Here is a 25,999-nt window from a genome sequence, read left to right as displayed (position 1 = left end):
AAAAACAAGTAAATTATAACCACATTCCTTTTTTTCTAATATAAGTGACTTATTTGGAAAACAAAGATGCAGTAAATGGTCTGATCAATGTTTACTACAGTCATAACTCATCTCAAAAATAAGCTATGTAATTAATTGAAAAAAATTATCTTTTAATTCTATATAAATATCTTGAGCAAATGATTATTCAGTATACAAGAAAGGACAGAACAAGAATATTGTGTAGTCAGTGTATTAAATTGATACACAAAATCTGCTGTAGAATAGACCAAAATAACCAAAATTTTACATGCAGCAGATCAACTAATGTAGACTGAAGATCATGAGCTCTAGATAATTTGAGTGTTCTAGAAATAAATAAGCAGCTAATATTAGTCTAATAGCTGTGGGTGGAAGAACTTCTGTCTCTTTTGGCAACAAAAGAATTCTCTCAATAAAAGGTAAATTGCATATGGCTGTGAAAGCAGAAAAGTTGCAATGATTGGAAAGGAAGAGTTGAGCACAGTATGTTGGAAACGTGTTTGTGCCTCAAAGAAACTGACCAAATATGCAAGAGAAATGTAATGTAAGTGGATGATGCACGCTGAATGAAAAAATGGTGGCAGAAGATATTCAGGGAAGAAAACAAAAATCAAAACTATGAAAAAATTAGTTTGATAAAATTAACTAATTAAACTTCTATGTAAATATCTATGTGAAACCTGTTAAGGAAGATAAAATTTGAGCTAATGTGAGCTAGTACTTTAATTTTCCAATGATTTGTTTCTGCTTTCCTTTCCTTATCAAATAACAATTACTGAACATTTCCTTAACTTCTTTTTACTCTAAATGTATTTAGCCATTTCTGATTCGATGAGGTTTTCTGTAATTGCTCATGGCTTTACAATTTCCTTAATACTAATCAAAAATGGAGTATCGGGATGTCACCTTTGTAACACTAACCACAACTGTAATAGATAAGAACAGACAGAAACAATACTGGAAATTTTCAGCATGATATATATATTGGCTTCATGAAGTTAAGATGTACCTATATGTGGAAAAAAAGTGGTGAGAAAACTTGAATTGAGAATGAGAAATAAAATTGATTAATAGTGCAAAAACATTTTAATAATTATGAAAGCAACGTATCTGAAAATCTCAGCAATACTTTATTAAAGACAGAGACATTATACTACGGAATTTAAGATTAGCTTTAATAGATATTTGCTTATATGTTTAAAACATCTAAGAAAGTAAACCTCAATGGCATAAGAATAGTGAAATCATACTGAAACATAATGAAAAATAATACTGAAATGATTAAAATTTCCTCGTTTTTTGGGTTTTTTTTTTCGTGTGTGTGTGTGTGCACACACGCGTGCACACAAAGAATTTATTACAAATCTAAAATTTAATTTGTTCTGTTGAAATAAAAATTGTTTACTTAAAAGAGGGCTATTATATATAATTTCTTTACAATTACAGAAATTATATCATATTTCAAAAGAAAATTATGAGGAGTAATTCTGCATACTGGAAACATCAGATGTTGGAAACATCTGATTCTCCAAGATAAAATGCATTCTAAAATAACATGACAAGACAATATGTTTGTAAATTCATAGGATACAATACTTTTATCGTTCACTATGAGAAAGACTGCAGGTGATAACAAATAAATATTGAAAAAAAACTCTCCACTGGACTAAAAAAAAATTGCATTTATTTTTCAGAAATATTAAAATGAATGATATATATATATATATATATATATATATATATTATACACACTAAAATGGATTATCATGAAATGTGGCTTCAGTTACCTTTGGACACTACACGAAATAAAATTTAAATATAAAAAGTTGATTTTTTTTTTTTTTTTTGTCAAGCTATATATATTTTGCAAATATAGTGTGAAAAGGAAAACAATTCTTTCAAAAGTATTCAGTGAAACATTTTCATTAAAATTACTTAATCATAGATTAAATAATTTTCCCAAGCATTTTTCTAAGTCATCTTTAACAGGAAATTAAAACATAAAATTAGATGCAATTACAATTTCATAAGAATTTTGAAATTATTTTCAATCATTTAAATTCATACATTTCATTGTTTCCAGCTTCTAAAATGCTGCTTGAAAGAAAAAATAATATATACTCCCAAAACTGAACATTATTTCAAAAGAACATTTTCAACATTCAATAAAAGAAACTCTTATAATCATTAAAAATTCTTGGCATGCAAATTTAAATACTAATACTCATAGTATTTATGAAAATATTCCTTCCCCACCACCATAAACTTCAAAATTGGTTTAAGACAATCTAATGAAATTGAATAGTTTTCTTTTTCTTTTTTAAATATTCATTTTTCTCATAGAAATAAAGCAAATTTGCTAATGGGTGAATAAAGAGTTAAACACTTTAATAATTGTATAATTCTAACACATTCATAGATTAAGAACAAAAACAATGACAATACTTACAATCCGTAAGAGTTGTTACTCCTGCCAATGTTATGATAGGAACACTAGGGATTTCACCATTCATCATGTGATTTAGTACATCCTTTAAACCAAGTTACATCTATAAAAGAAGTTATGAAAATATCTATAACATTATTTTCAAAAATAAACACATATATGAAGAAACAAAATAGTTAGTCTCATATAAAATCAGTAAACCAATTCACCGTAAACAATAAAATGAACAATTTTAAAAAAGTCCAACATATACACAGGTGCAGGCATCGCTCTGTGGTAAGAAGTTTGCTTTCCAACCACATGATTCCAGATTCATTCCTACTGTGTGGCTCCTTGAGCAAACATCTTCCATTATAGCTTCAGGTCAACCAAAGCCTTGTGAGTGGATTTGGTAGATAGAAACTGAAAGAAGCCCATCATATATATATATATATATATATATATATATATATATATATATATATATATTACATAACATTCACAATGACTCACTACATAACCTCAACCTCCACAATGACTCATTACATAATCTCCACACAATAAAACAACGGCTAACTAGCCCAACAGAATTGCTTCTTCTTGTATTTGTTGCTCCATTCTCCACATATATATATGTATATATATATATATATATATATATATATATATATATATAAATTTAAAGAATGGAGTAAACGCATGTCATAACTGCATACTTTTATCGGAATAAAAGTATGCAGTTATGACATGTGTTTACTCCATTCTTTAAATTTATATATACTCAAATACCCAAAATATCAAGGAGTTTCTGCCTCACAAACAGGAGTTACACCACAGTTATTTTGTGATCTTTGCTACCCTGGTATCTATTAACCCATTAATTTAACCAAATTATTTTTAATAGGAGAAAATAAACACATATAATTAAATATATATATATATATATATATATATGTATATATATATATGTATATATATATATATATATATATATATATGGGAGAATATACAAAAAATAACAACAGACGAGGACAGGTGGTGTAAATAACAAAAGTATATATTAGTATGACGCTTGGGAATACGGAAAGTCTTTGACGTTTCGAGCTACGCTCTTCAACAGAAAGAATACGGAGACAAGGAGAAAAACACGGAGAAAAAAAATTGAATAGTGTTCAGTCAACGGTCAATCATAATAATGGCCGATCATAACAATGACTGACCGGAAGTTAGAAATTCTTATTTCAGGAGAGCTAAGAAAGGGGGAGATAACGAACGGTGATCGGGAACGAGGGGCTGTGTGTGGGAGGTAGACTGCTGGTGATCTTGACGTATGTAGTGTGAAAATGGGGGAAGGGAGAAAGGGAGAAAGTAGTTGGTCAGTTGTAGTGTGTGCGTGGTGTGATGCGAGGGTATTGGTGTGGTGTGCGTGGTGTGATGCAAGGGTATTGGTGTGGTGTGATGTGAGGGTGTTGGGAGGTGGGGAAGGCATGGGTGGAGTGTGGGGTAGAGGTATGGGGTTTGTGGGTAGGGTGGGGTATGTGGGTAGGGGTGGGTGGTGGGTGTAAGGAATTGGATGGGGTGGAGTGGGAAGGTAGAGTAGGAGTGTGTTGGGGTGTGGTGGGATGAGCTTATGAGGGGGTGTTATATATATATATATATATATATGTATATATATATATATATATATATATATATATATATATATATATATATACAGACACACACACACACATAAAGTGTTAGCCATCATATATGAAGGGGAATTTTTATGCCACTATGAGTAAATATCACGAAAAGAAAGGATAGGGCATAGCAATTGGCGCAGGATTTAGAAGACTAGACATAATAAGAGGAACAAAAGTGGGAGCGATGAGTGAGACAAGTGGGCCTGCTACTGGCACAACAACAGCCAGCTCCAAGAAGTAAAGGCTACTGCAGTAGAAAAGGCAGAACAAGGATACTATGTTTGTTTGTCAGAGATTAGAATATGCTGATAAGCAGCTCTATGCCAATTAGTCAGGTAAGTTATCAAAATGATTGTCTAAAACAAAGATACATGCAACTTTCACTTAAATTTTATTCATGAGTCCACATATAAAAATTAGGTTCTAGAAAAAATTTGGGTCTGCTTGAATTTGAATGAAGCATGTGCACGCACGTGCACGTGTGTGTGTGTGTGTGTGTGTGTGTGTGCATGCGTGCGTGCGTGCGTGCGTGCGTGCGTGCGTGCGTGCGTGCGTGCGTGCGTGCGTGCGTGTGTGTGCATATGCATGTAGACAGGTTATGGACTAAACTCAAGCATTGGTTCAAATGCCTGACTAAAAATTTTATGAAAATATTACCAATGGAATTTTATGAGTAAAAAATAAACTTACAAGCAACACAAATGTAAAATACTTCTTGAACTATAAAAAAAATGAACTGGTTTCAGCTAATGTATTGGATTAACCTTTTTGTTATATTTCTGTTGAAATACATAACTTGTCTTTTAATAAAATTTTAAAATAAGAATTTAAAAGAAAAAACAATCAATGAAAAGGCTTTATGAAATCATTCCCAAAAACACTGTGCTTACTTAGCAACTTAACTCATTCAGAGATGATTCTAATCTAGATGTATTCAATTAATACCATTTTTTTTTTTTTTAAGTATAACAATTTCAAACTGTTGCTACATGAACTATTAGACTGCAATACATGACACAAGATAGAGAAAAGAAAGAGTAAAAGAATACATGATTGATCTGCAGATGTTAATAAGCTTCATACCATTATTGTTCCAAAGGACTAATAAGAATATATGAAAAATTATTTAAAAACTTGAACCTAGTTATATCTTTAATATAAAATATTTGAAAACTTGTTTCACAAATATTCATTTATTCGTTCCTTTAGCATGTTTGTCCATATTAGCATGGTTGGTCAGCGACTTATCTGTGGCACAATTTTACAGCCAGATGTTCTTCATGCTACCAACCCTTACCTGTTTTTCAAATCAGGAATTACATTTTCCACAGATCTTTGAAAATGTAAACCAATTGACTGTAATATTAACAGAGATGTAAACTTATCACACAACACACACACACACACAATGATTTCTGCAGTTTCTGGCAACCAAATTCACTCCTAAGGATTTAGTCAACCCAAGGCTATAGAAGACACTTGCCCTAAAACGACATGGATGCCATGCAAACTTTTTAACCACACACCCATTATACACACACGCAACAGAAACTATGATTCATAAAATAAACACCATTTGACAGATTATTCTCCATTTATATTTATTTCTGTCCAATGAGAATGCTTCTCATCAATATATCTACTTTGATACATAAATTAATAGTTATGTTTCTAACAAGCAATGTATCTTAAAAGTTACTCTGCAGCTTTTAAGCATGCTCTACATACACTGCAGGACACACTAGGTCCTAACAATATTCCACAAAGACTGTCCATATGTACTGTTGATTGCTTTCTTGAAGTGAATGAAACTGATTGACAGACTGCTTAAATTCCATATACTGTTTAAAACAATGCTCTGAAGAGTAAAGATCCTATGATTACATCCACAATGGAATTCTTGCTTTACATGTGCATGTATAATATAAATGTGTTCATGTGTGTGATAGCGGTGGGGGGGGGGGGGGGGAGATGGTTGCTGAAATTACTGGTGGCTCACAAGCTTTTGTTAACAGTTGTTTTTTTTTTTTCCCATGTTTTGTATAACTAAGAGATGACAATGACATTTGAAGGACAAATCTGCAAATTAATCCAGCCCTAGATAGAAAGCCACATGAAGTATGTGTTCTATTGTTACAGCTAATAAATATAATTCATGTCAAGTGATATCACTCTTCAGTGTACCAATATCACAGTTACTTATATTCTAAAGCTTCAGTAATTGTATCTAACATGTTAGTTGTCTGCTGAGTGTGAGATGCACTTTCTGTAAAAATAGCTACTTTTTACATCTACTTTAGGTTTAAGAAATTTATAAAGGATTTTTGTATAGTTTTCTAGCATTTTCCTATCCAAGTTATTTTGTACATGCAACTTTTATATACAATTTTCAGTTGACCATGAAGGGATGATTATGCATACAGGTTATCAGTCATGCATTTAGTTACATTTATGCTCATTCAATAACTACAAACATGCATAAGCATGTGATCATTACTCACATATGTGCAAGCAGTCATTACATACACACTTATACATTACATGCATGTTTATTCAAATAAATGAGAATTTATAAAGGAAGATTAATGATTTATAACTCAAAACAGCCCATACTAAATATTACTGCCTATTAAATGATTTCTCTAACTCAAGTCAAAGAATAATTCAAATAGCCCTTATTTTCATGAATGTAGGCTGAAACAAATCAACCACCATTTTCTTTCTAATATTTTTCATGTTTGCAGCAGCTGATCCAATCTATCAGATATAAATGCCTTCTCATTACAAAAAAAATTGACAGTAAAAGGGCAACAAGTTTTTATATTTTCAGCAACTATCCTTCAAACACTAAAAGCTTTACATGAATGTTACATTCACATTTTGTCAGATAGTAGTAGAAATGTTTCTACTGCTGACATTTTGTTACATTCGGCAGTAGAAACATCACACATATTTCTACTGCTAACCTCCAATGGAAGTAGGTTTTTCTGTCCCCATTCTTACTGCCTCTTCAGCAAGTTCTCAGAATGACAATATGCTTGTTTCTCTTAATATGTTACTGAGTACAGAGCTAAAGATTTTGTCATGTATCCTCACAAACTAGAACATTAACAATTCTTAGTATCTATAGTTAAATGTAACATTTTCATGATTTCAATTTTGTTCAGCTTCAAACCTTTCCTTCCTGAATTGTTTTTTTACAAATAACCAAATAGCTATGCTACCAGCAGAAGCTTACCCTCACCTCTCTTTCAAAGAGGTTGAATAACCACTAACCTACAAGCAATTTTGTACATCTACTTAATAAATGTTTTATCAATACTTCAATAAGTACAATGAAGATATGCTTTGTTGATGTGAACGGAAGACCAAAATATTTGGCATAGTATTCTGAACTTGCTGGAAAATGAATATATATGTCATTGACTAATATAATTTTTTACCTCATTACATATTTATTTCTAGTTAGCTTCGTAATGTATTGTACATAAAATATGTTAACACTAACTTAGCAAAGACTACCTTAAATAAAGGTTATAGAGTCATTCTGGTAATATGCTTAATAAATTCTTCAATTCTTTCATTCACCTTCTCATAAACTTTCTTCAGACACCCTTAGTAACAACATTGCCAACAACTTCTCTCTCTCTCTCTCTCTCTATCTCTCTCTCTCTCTCTGTAAGAAACTAAATTTTGAAATGCAGTTAGTCCAGTATAAAAAAATCATAAATATATCTATTGCATGGAACTGGATGAAATTCGTGTGTACAATATAATGACTGATGTATAGTGTGAATGTGGGATTTTTCTGTTGTCATATCACTCACTTGTCCAGGTAAGTTGGTTACATATAGTTGTTTTCACATGTATTATCAAGGTACTGATTCCTGGCTATTGATTTTCTGTCTCAGACCTGAATTTGCACTCCAATTAATATCTACAAGTTGGGAGCTGCCAAATTTCCATAAGAAACAGCGCTCCAAAATATGTCATCATCTCTTCCATTTAAAAATCTTGTAAGGTCCAACAAATGAGGCTATTTTCTCTTGTTATAATAAATATACTCTCTTCATAAAACTACCTGTGTGTAGAGATTCTACATTTAAAATATATCAGAAAATGAATGCTTGTTTTCTGTTAGTTTTTACCATTCACTAATAAAAGTATAAATGCAATTTCAACTATATGATATCTCCGCTCCTACTCAGAATTGATAAATTCCAATATCAGTTAGCTAAATTTATTTTAATTAAAGCCAGCAATAAAAACAATAAAGTAAAAAAAATAGAGTTTTATAGGATTTAGTTTTATCTTTCTATAATCCTTCCAACTTGGGTAGTAGACTTAATCTGAAATTTTGTTTAGTACTATTAACTAGCCTTTGTGCAACCTTAGTAGAATCTAATCTATTGCAACCAATCAAGCCAGATCTTTAGTCAGAGGATAATTCTCTACATTTGAGTCCTGAAGACTTTGCAAAGGGTCATGAGTGTTGATCTTCTTGCCTTAACCCTTTAGTGTTCAGATCAATCTGTCAAATGTAATGCTTATTTGTTCACATTATTTTGAATTACTCAGGTTCAAGTGGGGTGCCCACAATATTTGCTTGTAACTTTGTTAATTTTTTACATACAGATTTGAAATTTTGTCAGTGAGTGCTTATAGACCAGTGATTTATAGTTAAGTAATTTTAGCTGATCTTTCTCATTAAATTTGACTTTTATGGGCAAGTAAATTTAATTAACAGGTGTAAAAGCAATAACATTAAAATTGAAATTCTTAATGCATCTTACCTGTTTGATTTGTTACTAAAATTATCCCAGATGTCAACTACCAACAATTTTGCCACTTTTCAAGATGAGGTACATTAATTTGAATTAATTAAAATACAGGTATAATTGGTACAGGATTTTATTCTTTCTCTATATTTCATTCAAAATTTTTCATTGGAAATAAAGTACAAAACTCTTTTACTAGTCAATAATCCCAAAGCTATAAACTCTTATATAATTTAATGAATACATTTACATAACAGAATGTATCTAATAAAAAAAGCTCATTAACAGGTGAAACAAAGGTGAATACAAGTGTGTAACATGCTGAAAAAAATATGCATTTCTCACTTTCACATATTATTTGTAATAAAATTATAGGAATATATGATAATATTACTATTAAACACCAAAATATAGTTATACCATATTTCTATTGTGAAACTATCCAAAGCACCCTTTACACAAGGGCACTTTGCAAAACAAACACATATATAAGGTCTTGACCTGATACCCTTTCGCAATTTTTCTTTTTTGCAGCGAACACAGTCTGCAAACTTTTTTCCTTCCATTTATTTTTTCAAGTTTATAGATGTCAATATTTTCTTTGTTGACATCCACCTCAGTTAATCTTGTTTTTCTCACAGTTCAGTGCTTTCAAGAAGAAAAGCCTTCAAGTAACTGAGATGTGATGTCTACCCAAAATTTCAAATGGTCATAGCCTCTTGGTGGCAGAGGTACCTTGTGACTTTTTACATACAGAAATTTTGATAATATTAAAACTCTAGGGATGTTTGTGTGTAACTGAAATATCTCAGAAATAGTATATTTTATCTTAACTTTTTTTACATATTTATTTTCATAATTACCTTTGGCAGTGCAGTACAAATTTTTGTGACATTTGAACCTCTATTTAAACAATAAACACATTTTTTGTTATTTTTTAATGAAAAAAATACATGGCTTCCATGGCATCAATACACATACACACACATAATGAATGTCATGGTGTGTCAATCAACACAAACACACGTTCGCTATCTGACACATACACACACATTGTCTTCGCACTCTCCCAGAAAAAAAAAAACCTTGACTTTTTGACGTACATACTATTTTACACACTTAGAAATATTTTTAACTGAATGTGATTTCATCATCCGAAGTTCATTAATTTCCGTAAAAATTTTTTATTTACTTTTGTTTTAAAGTGAAAGAGAGGAGAAAGTGAAAGATGTGTGTACATGAAATGGACGTGTGTGTGTGTGTGTGTGTGAAAGAGAGAGAGAGAGGGAGAGGAAGACAGAGAGAGAAAAAGAGAGACAGAGTGTGAGTGGGGGTGTTGTCATGTATATGTACATACATCAATACATGTGTACATCTTTTTTGTACGTACGTGTGCATGTGAGTGTGTATGTGTGTGTGTGAGAAAGAGAAAGCGAGAGAGTGTGTGAGTGAGTGAACATGTGTGTTCTCATGTATGTGTAAGTGGCACACTCTCTCTCTCTCTCTCTCACACACACACACACACACACACACACACACACACACACACGTCCATTTCATATACACATTCATACATCTTTCAAGTTCTCTTCTCTTTCACTTTAAAACAAAAGTAACAGGTGATTTTCAAGATAAAAATTGTTAGAAAAAAGCTTCTACTCATGTAAATTGTTTGGATAGTTCCAATAAAATAAGTCCAGAAGTTAGGTTAAATATATATACATGCATAAGTACCGTGAATTCCCATTCTACAAACTGGCAACCAATTCCGTGAATACTTTATCAGGCAAGGCTGGATAATATGTCTAGTATTAATTACTTATAGTTAGACAATGCTGGAGATAAATGGATCACCATACCTTATATCAAGACTCCAGTACTTCCACAGTCAAGGAAGCTGTTTGATACCAAACATAATGTTTATAGTAAAAAAAGCTCACATTTCCGCAGTATCAGTTGGCGGCGATAGTGGATTGGGACTTCCACAAATAGAAATTATGCATTGAGCATATTTATTTGTTTCCTCTGCGACAGTTTCAAAAAAACATTTTGGTAAAAATGAAAATAAATAGTCCAATGGTTGAGCACAGTAGACTTTTATTGTGGACAAGTCTTTTCTGTGAAATCGGTAATTGTGGTTGATATAGTAATCTTCAACCATGTTGCCATAATGTTTTCAATATCATTTTCATCACTTTCATTATCAAAATCTTCCTCGTCTGACAAAGATTCATAAATATCAATATCAGATTCATCTGAAGATAAATCACTGTTGTTTTCGTTTATATTTTGTACATCAAGAGTAAAACCTTCAAAGTCAGAATCACTACTTGCTGATGCCATATCATTAAAAACTAAGATATACACTTCTCTCCAAACATTGAGAAAACCAAAAAGTTTAAAAAATTTCACAGTATTTTTACTTGAATAAAGACAAAAAGCTACAAATATTCAATAACGTCATTTGTTTATATTTTAGTGATTTCATAGAGGAATCAGATATGGGGAATTATTTTTGGTTGGTTTTGGTCAGTCAGAAAACTAAAGGGTGAAGCCATAACTAAAAAACAAAACATTCAAATTTTAGCAAAGTTGACTTCATACTTCATCATTCTGGTTAATAAAAATAAATACCAATCATTTTATAGGATTGAATAAACTGAATATATTTCCTCCTCTACTATTGTGTACCTTTGTGCCATTGTAAGAATTAAGTTAAGTCCATAATTTAATAATAATGCATGACAGTAAGAATTTTGAATATTAGATTATATTGTTTGTCCAAAAATTAAAATTTAATCAAATCAACAAAACTAGAATGAATATAGCCTACAAGTAAAAACAAAAAAAGAGGTACCCTGCAAGTGAAATGCATCAGTCTCTCAAATAGATGAAGCAAAATAACAAGTAAAATACTAAAGAATATCTAAGTATCCAATACATTTTAACCCTTTTGATACCAACCTACCTGAGACTACCCCTGGCTCTGTGATACAAACTTCTTGTTTTCAAGAGTCTTGAATTAAAATCTTCCATCAGAACTTTGTGTTAATTTATGTTCCAAACATCATTTAATAATGACAAAATTTTACTATATTCCTCATTATCTTCAAAATTAATTGGAGAAAAGACTGAGTATCTCAAAAGAAATATGGTAACAAAAAGCTTAAATCATCAACACGAAGTGCTGACATTTAAAATAAATGTTTGATAAAAGAAAAGACTGTAACTGAACACATTCCCAAGAACATTCCTCTCAAGGTCTTACAACAGTACAAACATTTTTCTTAAATACCATTTAACCAATATTAATGAGAAAGAAAAATTATTCATTTATAGAATCACTAAGAATAAGAGATTAAAAATATTTTATTAATTTCATTTGCAAAAAAAAATCATATAAATTCCAGTCGTCTGGATCAATATAAAAGAACATTACTCTTTTACTTGTTTCAGTCATTTGACTGCGGCCATACTGGAGCACCGCCTTTAGTCGAGCAAATCGACCCCAGGACTTATTTTTTGTAAGCCTAGTACTTATTCTATTGGTCTCTTTTTGCCGAACCGCTAGGTTACGGGGACGTAAACACACCAGCATCGGTTGTCAAGCGATGATGGGGGAACAGACAGACAAACACACATACATTTTTATATATATATATATATATATATATATATATATATACATATATGCAACGGGCTTCTTTCAGTTTCCGTCTACCAAATACACTCACAAGGCTTTGGCCGGCCCAAGGCTATAGTAGAAGACACTTGCCCAAAGTGCCATACAGTGGGACTGAACTCGGAACCATGTGATTGGTAAGCAAGCTACTTACCACACAGCCACTCCTGAGCCTTAAAAGAACTTTTTTAAAAACCCATTCAAGTGTTCTAAAGAGATCCACTTGTATATTAGAAAGGGTTTTGTTGTTGTTTAGCTGCAAGCCATTCCTGTATTACTGTACCCTTCCTTTTTTAAGATGCTAAAATGCGATTTGAGGGACATTTGGCCACTACTTTCAGGCTCATTTTTGCATATACAGGAAATTCCTTTAATAGATCATCAAATTAGTGCAACTGATGACAAAATAATATTAAAACTTGCAAAATACCCAGAATTCAAAGATACCATTGTCTTAATGACTAAGATATCTCCAGAGGTTATACAGTACAATGTTACATTACAATGATATATGAACAGCAAAAACTGATAATGAAGAGAGGTTAATTAAATCAGGTATGTTGAAGTGGTAATCTGAATTTAAATGAGAGGTCAAATTCAAATTAATCGTCAAAGAACAATGTGGCATCATGTTGTAATTTGAAGAAGTTCATAATCATTTTACCTCGGTTCTTTAGCCAAAATCACAACTAAAATGTCTAAATTAGTGAGGTAATATCGTCAGTATATAAAATTGTTATGCATTTGATTGTTTTACCAAGTACATAACTGTTCCAAGGAAACAAATTTGGAGATTATATCATTCCCAAATTATAAGAGTTACAACTGTTTAAACTACAATGACTTGTTTTGTCAAACAAGTAATAAGGAAATATTTTTCAAGATGGAAAACAAATTATACCCTTTAAAATGAAATATATAAAAACTTGAAAATTATTTTTAGGATATTTAATGCACACATAATTAAGTAAATGATCACCATGTCTCAAGTCACTGCACATTTTTCTCCAATATAAGACTCAAATTAAACTATCACAGAGAAAGTCAACAAAGAGTGATTATCACCACACAGTAAATTGCTAACCTTCAACTTATTGACAGCATCCCCGTTGAAGTGTTAACTGAAATTTGGCAATCGAGGATCGAATCCACGCTATGCCTGAATGAAGACACTACAAATACGTTGTGGAATAAAAAATTTATCTACTGTCATAGAAAAAGCGTAATTGTAATAATGCAGAATTATAGGAATAACGGGCATTCAAAAAGGTATGTATAGAAATGAAAGAATGAAGTCTTTAAGGTTTAAGATTGAAATTAAGGAAGTGCAACAATAATGTTTAGCAGTTCAAATCTGTGAGTAGTGAAATGCAGAATTAGGTCGGCTGATCGTAAAAATCAAATATTGATTGCTTCGCTAAAAACTGCAGGTGGTATGGGTTATTTCCCCTGGGTTGTTTAAATAAAATATTAGTAATAAGGATCCATTGGAAGGGCCCTATTATTGATTTTTTTTTCAACAATCTAAGTATGTCATGAGGTTTCCAGACAGAAGTTCTACTCACATGTCAAATAAAGTATAAAAGTGATATTGTCTGCAAAAAATGGAAACAGGACACACAAAAAGTCATTATTCAGAGTAATCGAACATAAACAATGAAATGAGTTCTACCCCTTGGGTGTTTCAAAAAAAATTGGTTATATGAGGCAGATATAAAGGTTCCTTCCAGGGGCCGTATTATAGATTTATTCAACAATGTAAGTATGTCAAAAGGTTTCCAGACATGTGTTCTACTCACTTGTCAAGTTTCATCAAAATCAATAAAACAATGTAGCAGGAGTTAGCAAAAAACGCCACAAACAAACTCACACCGATTTTCCACATATGTACTAGATATATGATATATATATATATATATATATATATATATATATATACTAGCAGAGATACCCAGCGTTGCCTGTGTTACATGCATTTCAAGTATTAGACTTTTCAGTTATATTTTCTCTAATGAACTAGAATACCTATGATTCGAATTTCATCATAATTGCAGATGAGGGTTCTTTTCCTCTTGACACACGCTAAAAAAATTCTAATCATGACACATGTATCCCATACTACTGATCTTTATGGATAGATTCCAAAATTCCACTCTTATGGAACCTGTTAAAAGGATTTTGCTCCTGAAAAATTGAGGTCATGGAGCTCTAAAATGTGGGAGTTAAGGCCCCTATTGGGGGTGGGTGTCTTAATGTCAACCAGAGAAGTTGAATTGTTGAGAACCTTTTTAACTTAGGTCTTATATCGTTTGAATTTCTTTGCAATAGGAAATATATGTATGTTCACTGGGTTTGTAAAAGAGAACAAAGCTACAGAAAACCAGAATGATCACATTAAGCAGTCAGCTACCCTACTCTAGCCGTTACTACTCCCAATGTAGGATTCCTCACCATACAGGTGACAGACACAGCCGTAAGATGCATTACGGATCTATAGCAATTGGAAGGGTGTGACCCAATTGAAACATTAACAACTGTGTGATGTGAGGGCTAAGGAAAAATGAAAGTGTCACCTCTGGAGTTTGCAAATGACCACTATACTGATAGGTAACTGGACAGAATAAATTTACAATCTATAAATGTCTTTCAATAACCAGTCACTCATATGGGAAGGCCTTCAAATCAAGGTTACCATTGGGGGACTATGTGTGACCCAGTGATAATAAAAAGATTCAAAGGAGGTCTGCAACCAAATAAGTTTACAGAACACTTTGCAACTGAATCAGTGGAGGCAAAGATGCCTCTCATTTACTGGACAATTTATGCACTACATTGCAGAAATCCCAATGTAAGTATATCTCAAAGCAAACTCTTACACTGTTGTACTATTGAATTACAAATAACGCTTACCTTTTATGCTCGAGTGATATTACAGCTTCCAAGAGTACAACTGTATTTGTCTTTGCTTAGATAAAATGACTAAATTGTGGGTGTTAAGTCCCCATAAAGGAGTTTTTCTAACTTCTAAGAAGATGAAATTTTAGAAATATTACTTCATTTGTGTCGAATATCTATGGTTGAAATTTCATCAACAGCAAAAATATATGAATTTTCATGGGAGTTATGGCCCTTATGCATAGGATATAATGTCCAAATTTTATAAAGATCCATTCAGTACTTTTGACAAAGTTTTGGATCATAAAAAATGACTAAAATTTAGGAGTTAAGGCCCCCATTAGGGGGGGGGGGTCTTAGAATCCTCATGAGAAGTGGAAACTTTGAGAATATTTCTTGATGTGTGTCAATTACCCATGGTTGAAATTTCATCAACATAAAAAATTTATGAATTTTCATGGGGGTTCTGCCCCCTTTAAGCCATCTCAAATTCAAACCAAACATATTGCATTATACCTTCCCTTATGCATTGAATCTAAATTCCAAATAACATAAGGATCCATTCAGTAATTTTGGTCCATGAAATTGTATGAAACACACAGCATTACCCTTCTCTCTAGGCTTGGATTTTGTGTTCCAAATTTCATTAGGATCGGTGCAGTAGCTTTCAATTGTAACGCATGGACACACATAAAGACATTGACTTTTATGTAATAGATATGAATATGCACATATACATATATGTGTGTGTGTGTGTGTGTGTGTGTGTGTATTATACATATATATATATACACACACACACAAAAAGATAGATTGATTGATACAACTGAGTGGGCAAACAAAAATATGAGACACTGCCTAGTGCTTTTTTTTTATTTTGATAAGACTGGTACTTATTCTATCAGTTTCTTCTTGTCAAACCAGTAAGTTATGGGGATGTAAATAAACAAACACCAGTTGTGAAGTAGCGATGAGGGAGAAACACAGAGACAAAGACACAAACATACACTTACATATATACATACATAAAAATTCAATTGATTTCTTCCAGTTTCTTTCTACAAAATCCACTCACAAGGCTTTGGTTGGTCTGAGGTTATAGCAGAAGACACATGCCAAGTCACCACACAGTTGTACTGAATCCAGGACCATGTGTTTTGGAACCAAGTTTCTTACTACACAGCCACACCTGCACCTATGTATATGTGTGTGTGTGTGTGTATGGGTGTGTATATGTATGCATGTATATATGTATATATATATGTGTACATATTACATGTACATCTATATATATATATATATATATACATCTACACATATACATCTATATCTATACATATACATCTGTACATATACAGCTATGCGTATACATGTATATATATACATCTATATATATACATGTATATTTATACAACTATATATATAGATGTGTATATATATATATATATATATATATATATGTACATGTAATATGTACACATATATATATACATATATACTTTATATATTTATATATTTGATCCTTTATATTGAACACTCAATATTTCATCTACATTCAATACTTTCTTTCATGGTGCCATCCATTTTTATTTTAGTTTATTTTATATTATATATTGTATATTATATTATATATTGTATATTCCATATTCTATACCCCACATTGGTTCTGCAGGAATATAAATAAAACATAAAAAACAGACAGTGTTGGAACTCTTTTAAACAAAATAATATATATATATATATATGTATGTATGTATGTATGTATGTATGTATGTATGTATGTATGTATGTATGTATGTATGTATGTATGTGTGTGTGTGTGTGTGTGTAGATATAGCTATATATATATATATATATATATATATATATATAGATAGATAGATAGATAGATAGATAGTTAGATAGATAGATAGATATAGAGAGAGAGAGAGAAGGAGAGACGGGCACACATGAGGAGGTGCTGAAAAGTTCCTGGCTTTAAGTATATTGCAAAAGGCCCATTTACGAGGCCCGCTGCAGTAAGTGTGTAAATCTGAGAAGGGATTATGTTGGATAAAATCATAATTCACTGCTGCTCGTATATTTTCTTTTACCCTAAGCCAAGAACTTTTCAGCACCCTCTCGTGTGTGCGCGTGTGTATGTATGTGTGTGTATATGTATATATATCGTTGGCACTCCGTCGAGGGTTCCAGTCAACGGAACAGCCTGCTCGTGAAATTAACGTGCAAGTGGCTGAGCACTCCACAGACACGTGTACCCTTAACGTAGTTCTCGGAGATATTCAGCGTGACACAGTGTGACAAGGCTGGCCCATTGAATTACAGGCACAACAGAAACAGGAAGAAAGAGTGAGCGAAAGTTGTGGTGAAAGAGTACAGCAGGGTTCACCACCATTTTTTTTGGCCTACATGGACCCTAAGTAAGGAGCTTTAGGTGTTTTTGCTCAATAAACACTCACAACGCCCGATCTGGGAATCGAAACCGCGATCCTATGACCGGGAGTCCGCTGCCTTAACCACTGGGCCATTGCGCCTCCACACACACACAGAGTTTAAGCCCCCGTCACGAAAACAAAAACAGCCTACAAGGTGTAACAAAATGTGTAGAAAACGAATATGAAAACAAAAAACATAGCGACGGGCTTCTTTCAATTTCCGTCTACCAAATCCGCTCACAAAGTGCCACGCAGTGGGACTAAACCCGGAACCATGTGGTTGGGAAGCAAGCTTCTTTATTTCATAAAATTTGCCACAAGGGCAGTACAAAGATAGAAGCTTTTGGGCTGGACTTAAACAAAATGAGATGAATGAAAACAATGATAAATATGAAAAAGATGAGAGGGATGTCGGCGCCCACCGACCAACAAGCCCTCGATTTCAATTTGTCCTTTAAATAAAAAATTTTAATACAAAAATCAAAAATCAATACAATTAAATTTAAAAATCAATGTAAATCCTCTTCTTCGGCGCCCCCAAGCAAGTTGACTTGCCGCTTGCAGACAACTCTGCACCGACAAGTCGGGGCCCGTGAAAGGGAATGCGAAATCTTTCTTGTCAAAGGTCGCCATGACCCTTGCGCCGATATAATATACACACTCAAGCGCGCGCGAACCGTATGACTCGCGGTTTAATTCAATGTTTAAGGGAGATAAAATAAAACCAAATACAATGAAATAAAGTTCCGTAAAGCGTACTTTCATTATATCAACGCACAATATTAGCAACGTGAAGCAATGCATTGAGACTAGATGCGACGAGGTATGACAACGCTAATATCTAAGGAAAGCAATTGCATTGTAATAAATAATGAAAAGTAAAAAAGAGAACGAAATTGTATTTAATACTTATAAATTTATATAGTTACAACGCTAATATCTAAGGAAAGCAATTGCATTGTAATAAATAATGAAAAGTAAAAAAGAGAACGAAATTGTATTTAATACTTATAAATTTATATAGTTACAACACAGACTTCCCGGGCAGTGGAGGTCGGGAACCTCTTATAATCCGTACTAATTTACGAGCAGAAACTTTTAAATTCCTGCAGCTGCCAAAGCTAGTATACTGCTTGCTACCTTACAGTACATTATTAATAAATTTATCATTAACACTAATGTACAAGTACCAGTATTTCATTTAATTATTGAAGTAAATTTAATATTTATTTATTTTAGGATAATGTTAACCACGGTGGCTAACCCTGATACGAAGAGAAAAATCAATAATTAAAGAAGACTTTGGAACCAAAAGGTTTGGGAAAATTGAATACTTCTATGGGTGTTTGATCCTACCTAAAATTCACAAAATACAAGCCTTTTCTTTAATGCACCGATTGCAAATAGTATTAAATGAAAATTATGCATAGCACACGTATTTAATATTCAATATTAGGCGTTTTGAGTTTTATTTATTTTTGTTGTTTTTATTCAAGTTTGATAACGTTTTGCAAATCGGAATGTCGTAGTAACTCCACTCTAGGTGTAGAGGGTACAATGAGAAGGTTTTACTGCATTTTTGGCTTTGAGAAATATACTTTTTACAAATGTTCACTACTTTACAAAAACTATATCAGCCATGCATTAAAAGCACTATAACATATTCCGGACACTAACTATTTCAGAAAAATATCCCCGTTCTCATCAGCAAAATTTAGCTGGGATAAAATTGAGTAAACCAAGATAGGTAAATCTGCCTATTCAATTTTCCAACATTTAAAAACAGAATCATACACATCGATATCCAACCTTAGACTTCAGAAAGATCAGAAATGCAACAAAAATTTAAGTATGTAGGTCAAATGAAAGAGCGTTATGGAAAAACGAAATTCGACTAGAACAAAATATTCTCTGTAGCTTCATTATGCGCTGGAGTGGCTCTCGATATATTTATTTAGGAACCACTGCAGTTAAAGAGAGGAAATTATTTTACTCCATTTTAGACATTATTTTGAAAACTGAAAATTATCAAATTAGACGCTAGTATGGGGTGGGGTTGACTTGGAATACAACTGAGAAAAGAATATTGGTTGTTAATCACCAAAAATTATCCAAATATTTTATTAGCAACTTCAATTATAATCGGGTCGTAGAAAATTTCTTGAAAAACAAGTACAAGTCACTTATATTCCAAACTCTCTCAACTCCAACTATGCTGACCAATTTATACTCTTGAAGATGGTGCAACCTTGCAGTGTAATGATTTCAAACAGGTAGGGAGAAAATAACGAGAAACCAGAAATTACTCATTTTACTCAGGTTACTAATTTTGTCCCCCCCCCCACCACCACCACCACCAAACACACACCATTGGACATATTAGTAAAATTGTTTTATTTAAAATTACTTATCAGAAAAACCTACCAACAGTGTTGAGGAGCTGCTGTAGTTAGTGTTAATATACTTAAAGTAACAAGCACGACAACTTTAGCTAATCGATACTGTTCACGTACAGAAGAGAGATAAACATTATTCAACAGTATGAGCTGATTAACTGCGAAACCTGCTCAGTAGACATTCAGAATGGCTGTCACGAATAAAATGGTATGTATTTCTTAGAGGTTTTTTCGGTAATTTTTCAGAGTAACTTTTCAGAATAACACCCACACGGTTTTCACTAAGAAAAAAAAACAAAACTCTGATTTTTATGCTGCTAATCCCTTATTTTGGTTCGGGAGGAGGGGGGGGGAATGCCCCCCCCCCAAAAAAAACCCGGTCCCGGATTCATTGGAAATTTTTTTTTTTCGTTGAATGAATTCCTGTGACATCCTAATATGTTACAAAACCCTTTTGGGGGTCCGAAAAACGGAATGTGGTGAGGTGGAAGCCTCGGAAATTTCACCCACCCCTACCCCCATTGATCTTTTCACCAAGGAAGAAAAAAAAATTCCAATGAATCCGGGACGGATTACCCTAACCCTGAAAAGATCAAGGGGGGGGGGTGAAATTTCCGAGGCTTCCACCTCATCCCACTCCGTTTTTCGGACCCCAAAAATGGTTTTGTAGCATATTAGGATGTCACAGGAATTCATTCAACGAAAAAAAAAAAACTCCAATAAATCCGGGACCGGGGGAGGTCCCCTCCCCCTTTCGTCCCCTCCCCTTTCTCTCGAACCAAAATAAGGGATTTGCAGTATATTAGGAGGTCAGGGTACTTGATTCCACGCAAAAAATCCGAGGTTTTTTTTTTTTTTTTTTTGTCATTTACTATATCTCACAATCAAAAACAAATGTAATTCAAAGTAAAAAAATTTCTTAAATATCACTTCCATCGTGCCTTCGGAATAGCTGTCACAATTAAAACGTTTGGGGGTGAGGGTGATGAAGTGATCCGTCATTTTATAATACTGCACATTCTGAAGCAATTGTAATTCACATGTTTTAAAAAAAATTGTTTTCAGATTTCTTAACCGCTTCTTCTACCCCGCCTCCAGACAACAAAATGGATTAAGCTGCTAATAGTTGCAGGAGCTGCGACTTATACAAGTGGACGTTTGAGAAACAAAACTAGAATTTTGAAAACAAATTTTGAAGAGGTATCTATGGAGAAAAGAATGATTTTAGCGTTCTTTCGATAGCTGTACATGAAAAGTGAAAGTTTTTGTTCGGCAATTTCCGTAATCTTTTTTTATTTTTTCGTTCTTTCATCATATTCTGAATTGCTTGTGTTTATTACACTTTTGTGTATACATATATGTATGAGAGAGTGCTGAAAAGTTACTGGCTTTGAGGGTGTCGTAAAAGGCCTGGTTGGTGGCCCCACCTTCCGAGTTCAAGACTTTGAAAAAACGGAAGGACCGCTGCAATAAGTGAGTGAATCTGAGAATCTTTCAGTAGCCCCTCGTATGTGTTTGTGTATATGTATATTTGTTTATATAAGTATACACGTATTTACGTGCATGTATGTATATATTTATACACACACACAGAGTACTTAGATACACAAATATACACATACATACACACACACACAAACGAATGATACATAAATAAGCGATTCAGCGGTGCGGGGGATAAAGGAATATAACTGTTCACGGAAATTGCAGAAGAAAGACATTCACTTTACATGTACGGCTATCGAAAGAGCTGAAGAGGGGCAAACACTCTTACTTCTCTTATAGGCAACAGTTCGTAGCATTTTTTCTGAAGTGGCACAGTTGTGTCCATTTATTTTTTCTCTACGTTCCCTAAATAACTGAATATTTTGTTTTGTGGAAAGGAAGGAATCTTGTCGAGAAATACTGTTACCCTAAACTGAAAGATGCACAATCTTAGTCTTGTCCGGGGAATGAAAAAACGGTACGTAAAATTCAATTTGACACGAATTATATCAATTTCTATTTGCTTTTGTATATTTTCTAATGTAAAAAAAGTAACGTTGCCATGAGTTGTTCAAGTTCCCCTTCAATATAAACGCTAATTTGGATGAGGGGAATATAAACGGCGGAGATAAAGAATACGTACACCACCCGTTTTCGGCGAAACAAAAACACTAACCCTAAACATCGGGTGTACGCATTCTTTACTTTGTCATACGAGGTTTTGACAAATGTGTACTGAGTGGGCAGAATGCGGGGCTAATGCAGTTTCGTACCCCTCCTTGAAAAATGCATTTTTTTAAAACATTTTTTTGGAATGCTACGTTTTAGATGTCGGAGATTACGAATATGCAAAAACAGAATTTTTTAAAATTTCACACACACACACACACACACCCCTCCACCTCAAAATTTAGAACTTTTTCGAAACTGAGATTCTGAATATGCAAGAAGCCACATTTTCAAAATTTTAAATTCAATAAGCATATAAATATGTGGGTGGGTAGATGGATGGATGTCTTCCTGGGACTAAAAACAACAGTAATACCGTCTTCTATAGGATCGCCACATTTAGTTGACAAATATATTTTATGGATAAATAGACATAAATAAACAAATGGATGAAAGAGTTTAATTGGAGAGGGGGTGAAATTTGAGCCCCCTAATAAATTTTATAACACTAATTATTAAACATTGTTTCTCATAAAATGGTGTATATTTAATTTGCATTAAATTATTATTTACGATTATAATCACAAGTAAAACGCAAATATTTTTCACTTTAATGTTTTTGTATTTAATTTCGATTTGCACATGTTCGTCAATTCGCTACGATCCCTTGAAAATAGACAAAAATCAAAAATTTAAATGGGGGGGGAGCAGATGAAATTAAATTTTTTTTTTACCTATTCGTAATCTCCGACAACTAAAACGTAGGAATCCCCCAAAAATGCATTTTTCAAGGAGAGGTACGAAATTGCATTAACCCCCAAAATGCTCCTCTAAGGTATTTGCTCTAGACGGTGGCCACAAAAAAAAGACTGACCAGATAAAACCTACACTGGTATCTTTTGTTAATTCACCATTATCCAACATAAAAGGAAAATATTAAATACAGTGATTAAATAATGTAAGTATGTAGGTCAGTGGACAACTGGAAAAGAAGAGAGAATAATTTAATTAAAGCTGCTTAGTGATTATCTCCTTGTTTATAATAATGTTGGCGATTATGAAATTCTCGTTCCCCAAGCGCTATTCATAACGTAACATTTGAAACAGGAACACCTCATTCTTTGTGTTTTTCAACTGATAACCTGACATAAAAATAAATGTGAACCCCATCGTGGAAACTACCGGTTAAGAATGAAACCAATGCATATGCAAAGAAAAATATAAACAATCTGGAATTACCATACAAGAAGCACGCACTTTCAGATAGGCATGTCACGTATCTAGAATGGAGTAGGGTGGAAATGTGTTAGACATTTACCACTAATGGCAAAATTTTGCTGAGAACACCGATTTTGGACTATACTGAAAACACCAGAATTGGTACCTTTAAGTGTACAATAAACGCACGCATCAAACATTCGTGAAGCAAATAACAAAAATATTAAATAACGGTAGAATAACCTTGTAATCACACTAACTGAAAAGCACCCAATTGCAACTTTAAGCCATGAAATACAGCAGAGTATGATGGCCCTCCACAAAAACAAAAAAAATCTAGTCACTAAGGAATTAAACTAAGTGGGGCTGTGGTTCTCAAACAAATAAATATCAGCACACACTTACCTACTGACCTCCAAAAAAATGTTTTTGCTCCTCCTCCTCTTTCTAAATGAGAAGACAAAATGTTTGCATCCATCTTTCTTCGCCATCGGGTTGGGCATGCTTAAAACCCTCCGATTTTATTAAAGATGGCAAACTGTCCACTCACTTTACAATTTTAACAATTCCCCTCCCTCCGTACCAGAAGGATAATATAAAGGCTCATGGTTTAGTGGTTAGAGGTGTACAACGCAAGATCGTAAAGTCGTGAGTTCGATATTCGTTGTGTCCTTGAGCAAGTTTCTCTATTTCACATTGCTCTAGTCCACCCAGCTAGCAAAAATAAGTAGTACCAGTATTTCAAATGGCCAGCCTTGTCACATTCTGTGTCACGCTGAATCTCCCTGAGAATTTACGTTAAGGGTGCGCGTGTCTGTTGAATGCTCAGCACTTGCATGTTAATTTTAACGAGCAGGCTGTTTCGCTGATCGGATCAACTGGAACACTCATCATAATCGACGGAGTGTCTGATATTCCTACAAAGGCATCCAAGATTCATATGGAATTACAACAGAAAAAAAAAGTATTAGCTCGCTGACGTTTAAATTTATTCTTCTTTAATCTAAATATTAATAAATTGCAAAAGAATTATTCCGTACATTAAAAAAAAAAGATAAACAAAAACATTTTACGTTTAGACAATACACAGAACTGGAAGAAGAAAAATATCAGTTAGGTATGGATAATTTAAAACTTCCGTTTCCAATGACTGATTGATATATTGGAACAGTTGTAGTCTATATTTAGTTATATAGTTTATTTAAACTGATATATATATATATATATATATATATATATATATATATATATATATATATATATATAAAATGTGCAGTGAATAGTCATACTTCGTTGGCAAGCAAAACAAAAAGGATTCATGATAAATAAGTCGTCTGCTAAGAATATACAAGTCAACTATTGTTTTTGTATTTTGTATATTTTCTAAAAGGAAGTTATAATAGAAACCACTTACTTTTGGTATACACACATTATATTCTGAGAACATATAAGTAAAACCTAGTTGGATGCAATAGTACTCATTACGGTTAGAATTGAATAGGTTTTTATTCGAAGCTTATTTTTCTCACTCGGACAGAATTTACGATTAAAATGTATTTATGTGTGGACACACATTCTAATTCAAAACATTGAATATGTAAATACTACTATTTGCACTAAAGTTATATTATTCAACTTATGGTCTCCTTGATCTTTGATTCAAGAATTTTCACGCACATGATGTGCGTTTATACGAGTTCAACACTGCTCCTGCTAACTTGTGGACTAATTTACCATTCATTACCAGAACGGGGTTATGTCTGTATCTCTCTCTTACACACATTATAGAACCTTGTAGCTTACTTGAATCACTTTGCAAAACGAGTTTAAGACTGAGAGATTCTTAAATGAAGAAAGGAATAAATTTAATAACCCTATCAAACAATCGGTCCATTTAGATTAGATCAGTATCTTAACAGACCGATAAATTTCCGTTTATTTTTTCATGTTAGGCCTTTATGCCTGAAATATTCTTTTTTCCGCATTGTAAGAAATTGTGTATGTAAGATACACAGAACTTGCATTAAAAAATGCATCTAAAGCGTACATGTAGCTTACATTAAAACTTGCTTTCAAAATATACATACATGCAATAAAACTTAGAATAAAAATTCAAATTTGATTGAAAAATATATAAACATTAGAATTCGCGTTAGGAAAATATAAATATAACTTGCTTTCATGAAATATATATATATATGCGATTGATTGTATATATATACTTATATACATACACACCAACTTGCTTTCATTATATATATATGCGATTGATTGCATATATATACTTATTTACATACACACACCAACTTG

The 25,999-nt window shown here is 32.8% G+C and overlaps 2 protein-coding genes across 2 annotated transcripts in view; one reads left to right on the top strand and one right to left on the bottom strand.

The window, feature by feature from the left end:
• LOC106877350 (nipped-B-like protein) overlaps window positions 1–25,999 on the bottom strand; it is a 195,910-nt gene that overhangs the window by 167,818 nt on the left and 2,093 nt on the right. Inside the window, exon 2 of the mRNA XM_089350068.1 lies at window positions 2,471–2,570. Within this exon, the coding sequence (XP_089206194.1) occupies window positions 2,471–2,537 (67 nt within the window). The 5' untranslated portion in view covers window positions 2,538–2,570. The remainder of the gene's footprint in view (window positions 1–2,470; window positions 2,571–25,999) is intronic.
• The window catches only part of LOC106877352 (sterol carrier protein 2), a 68,947-nt gene continuing 65,017 nt past the window's right edge, over window positions 22,070–25,999 (top strand). Inside the window, exon 1 of the mRNA XM_014926239.3 lies at window positions 22,070–22,280. The gene's annotated coding sequence lies outside the window, so the exon portion shown is untranslated. The remainder of the gene's footprint in view (window positions 22,281–25,999) is intronic.

The sequence above is a fragment of the Octopus bimaculoides genome, chromosome 4 (assembly GCF_046866305.1).
Source record: "Octopus bimaculoides isolate indiv1 chromosome 4, ASM4686630v1, whole genome shotgun sequence".
In the NCBI taxonomy this organism is placed as follows: Eukaryota; Metazoa; Mollusca; class Cephalopoda; order Octopoda; family Octopodidae; genus Octopus; species Octopus bimaculoides.
This window is presented reverse-complemented; position numbering and strand designations above follow the sequence as displayed.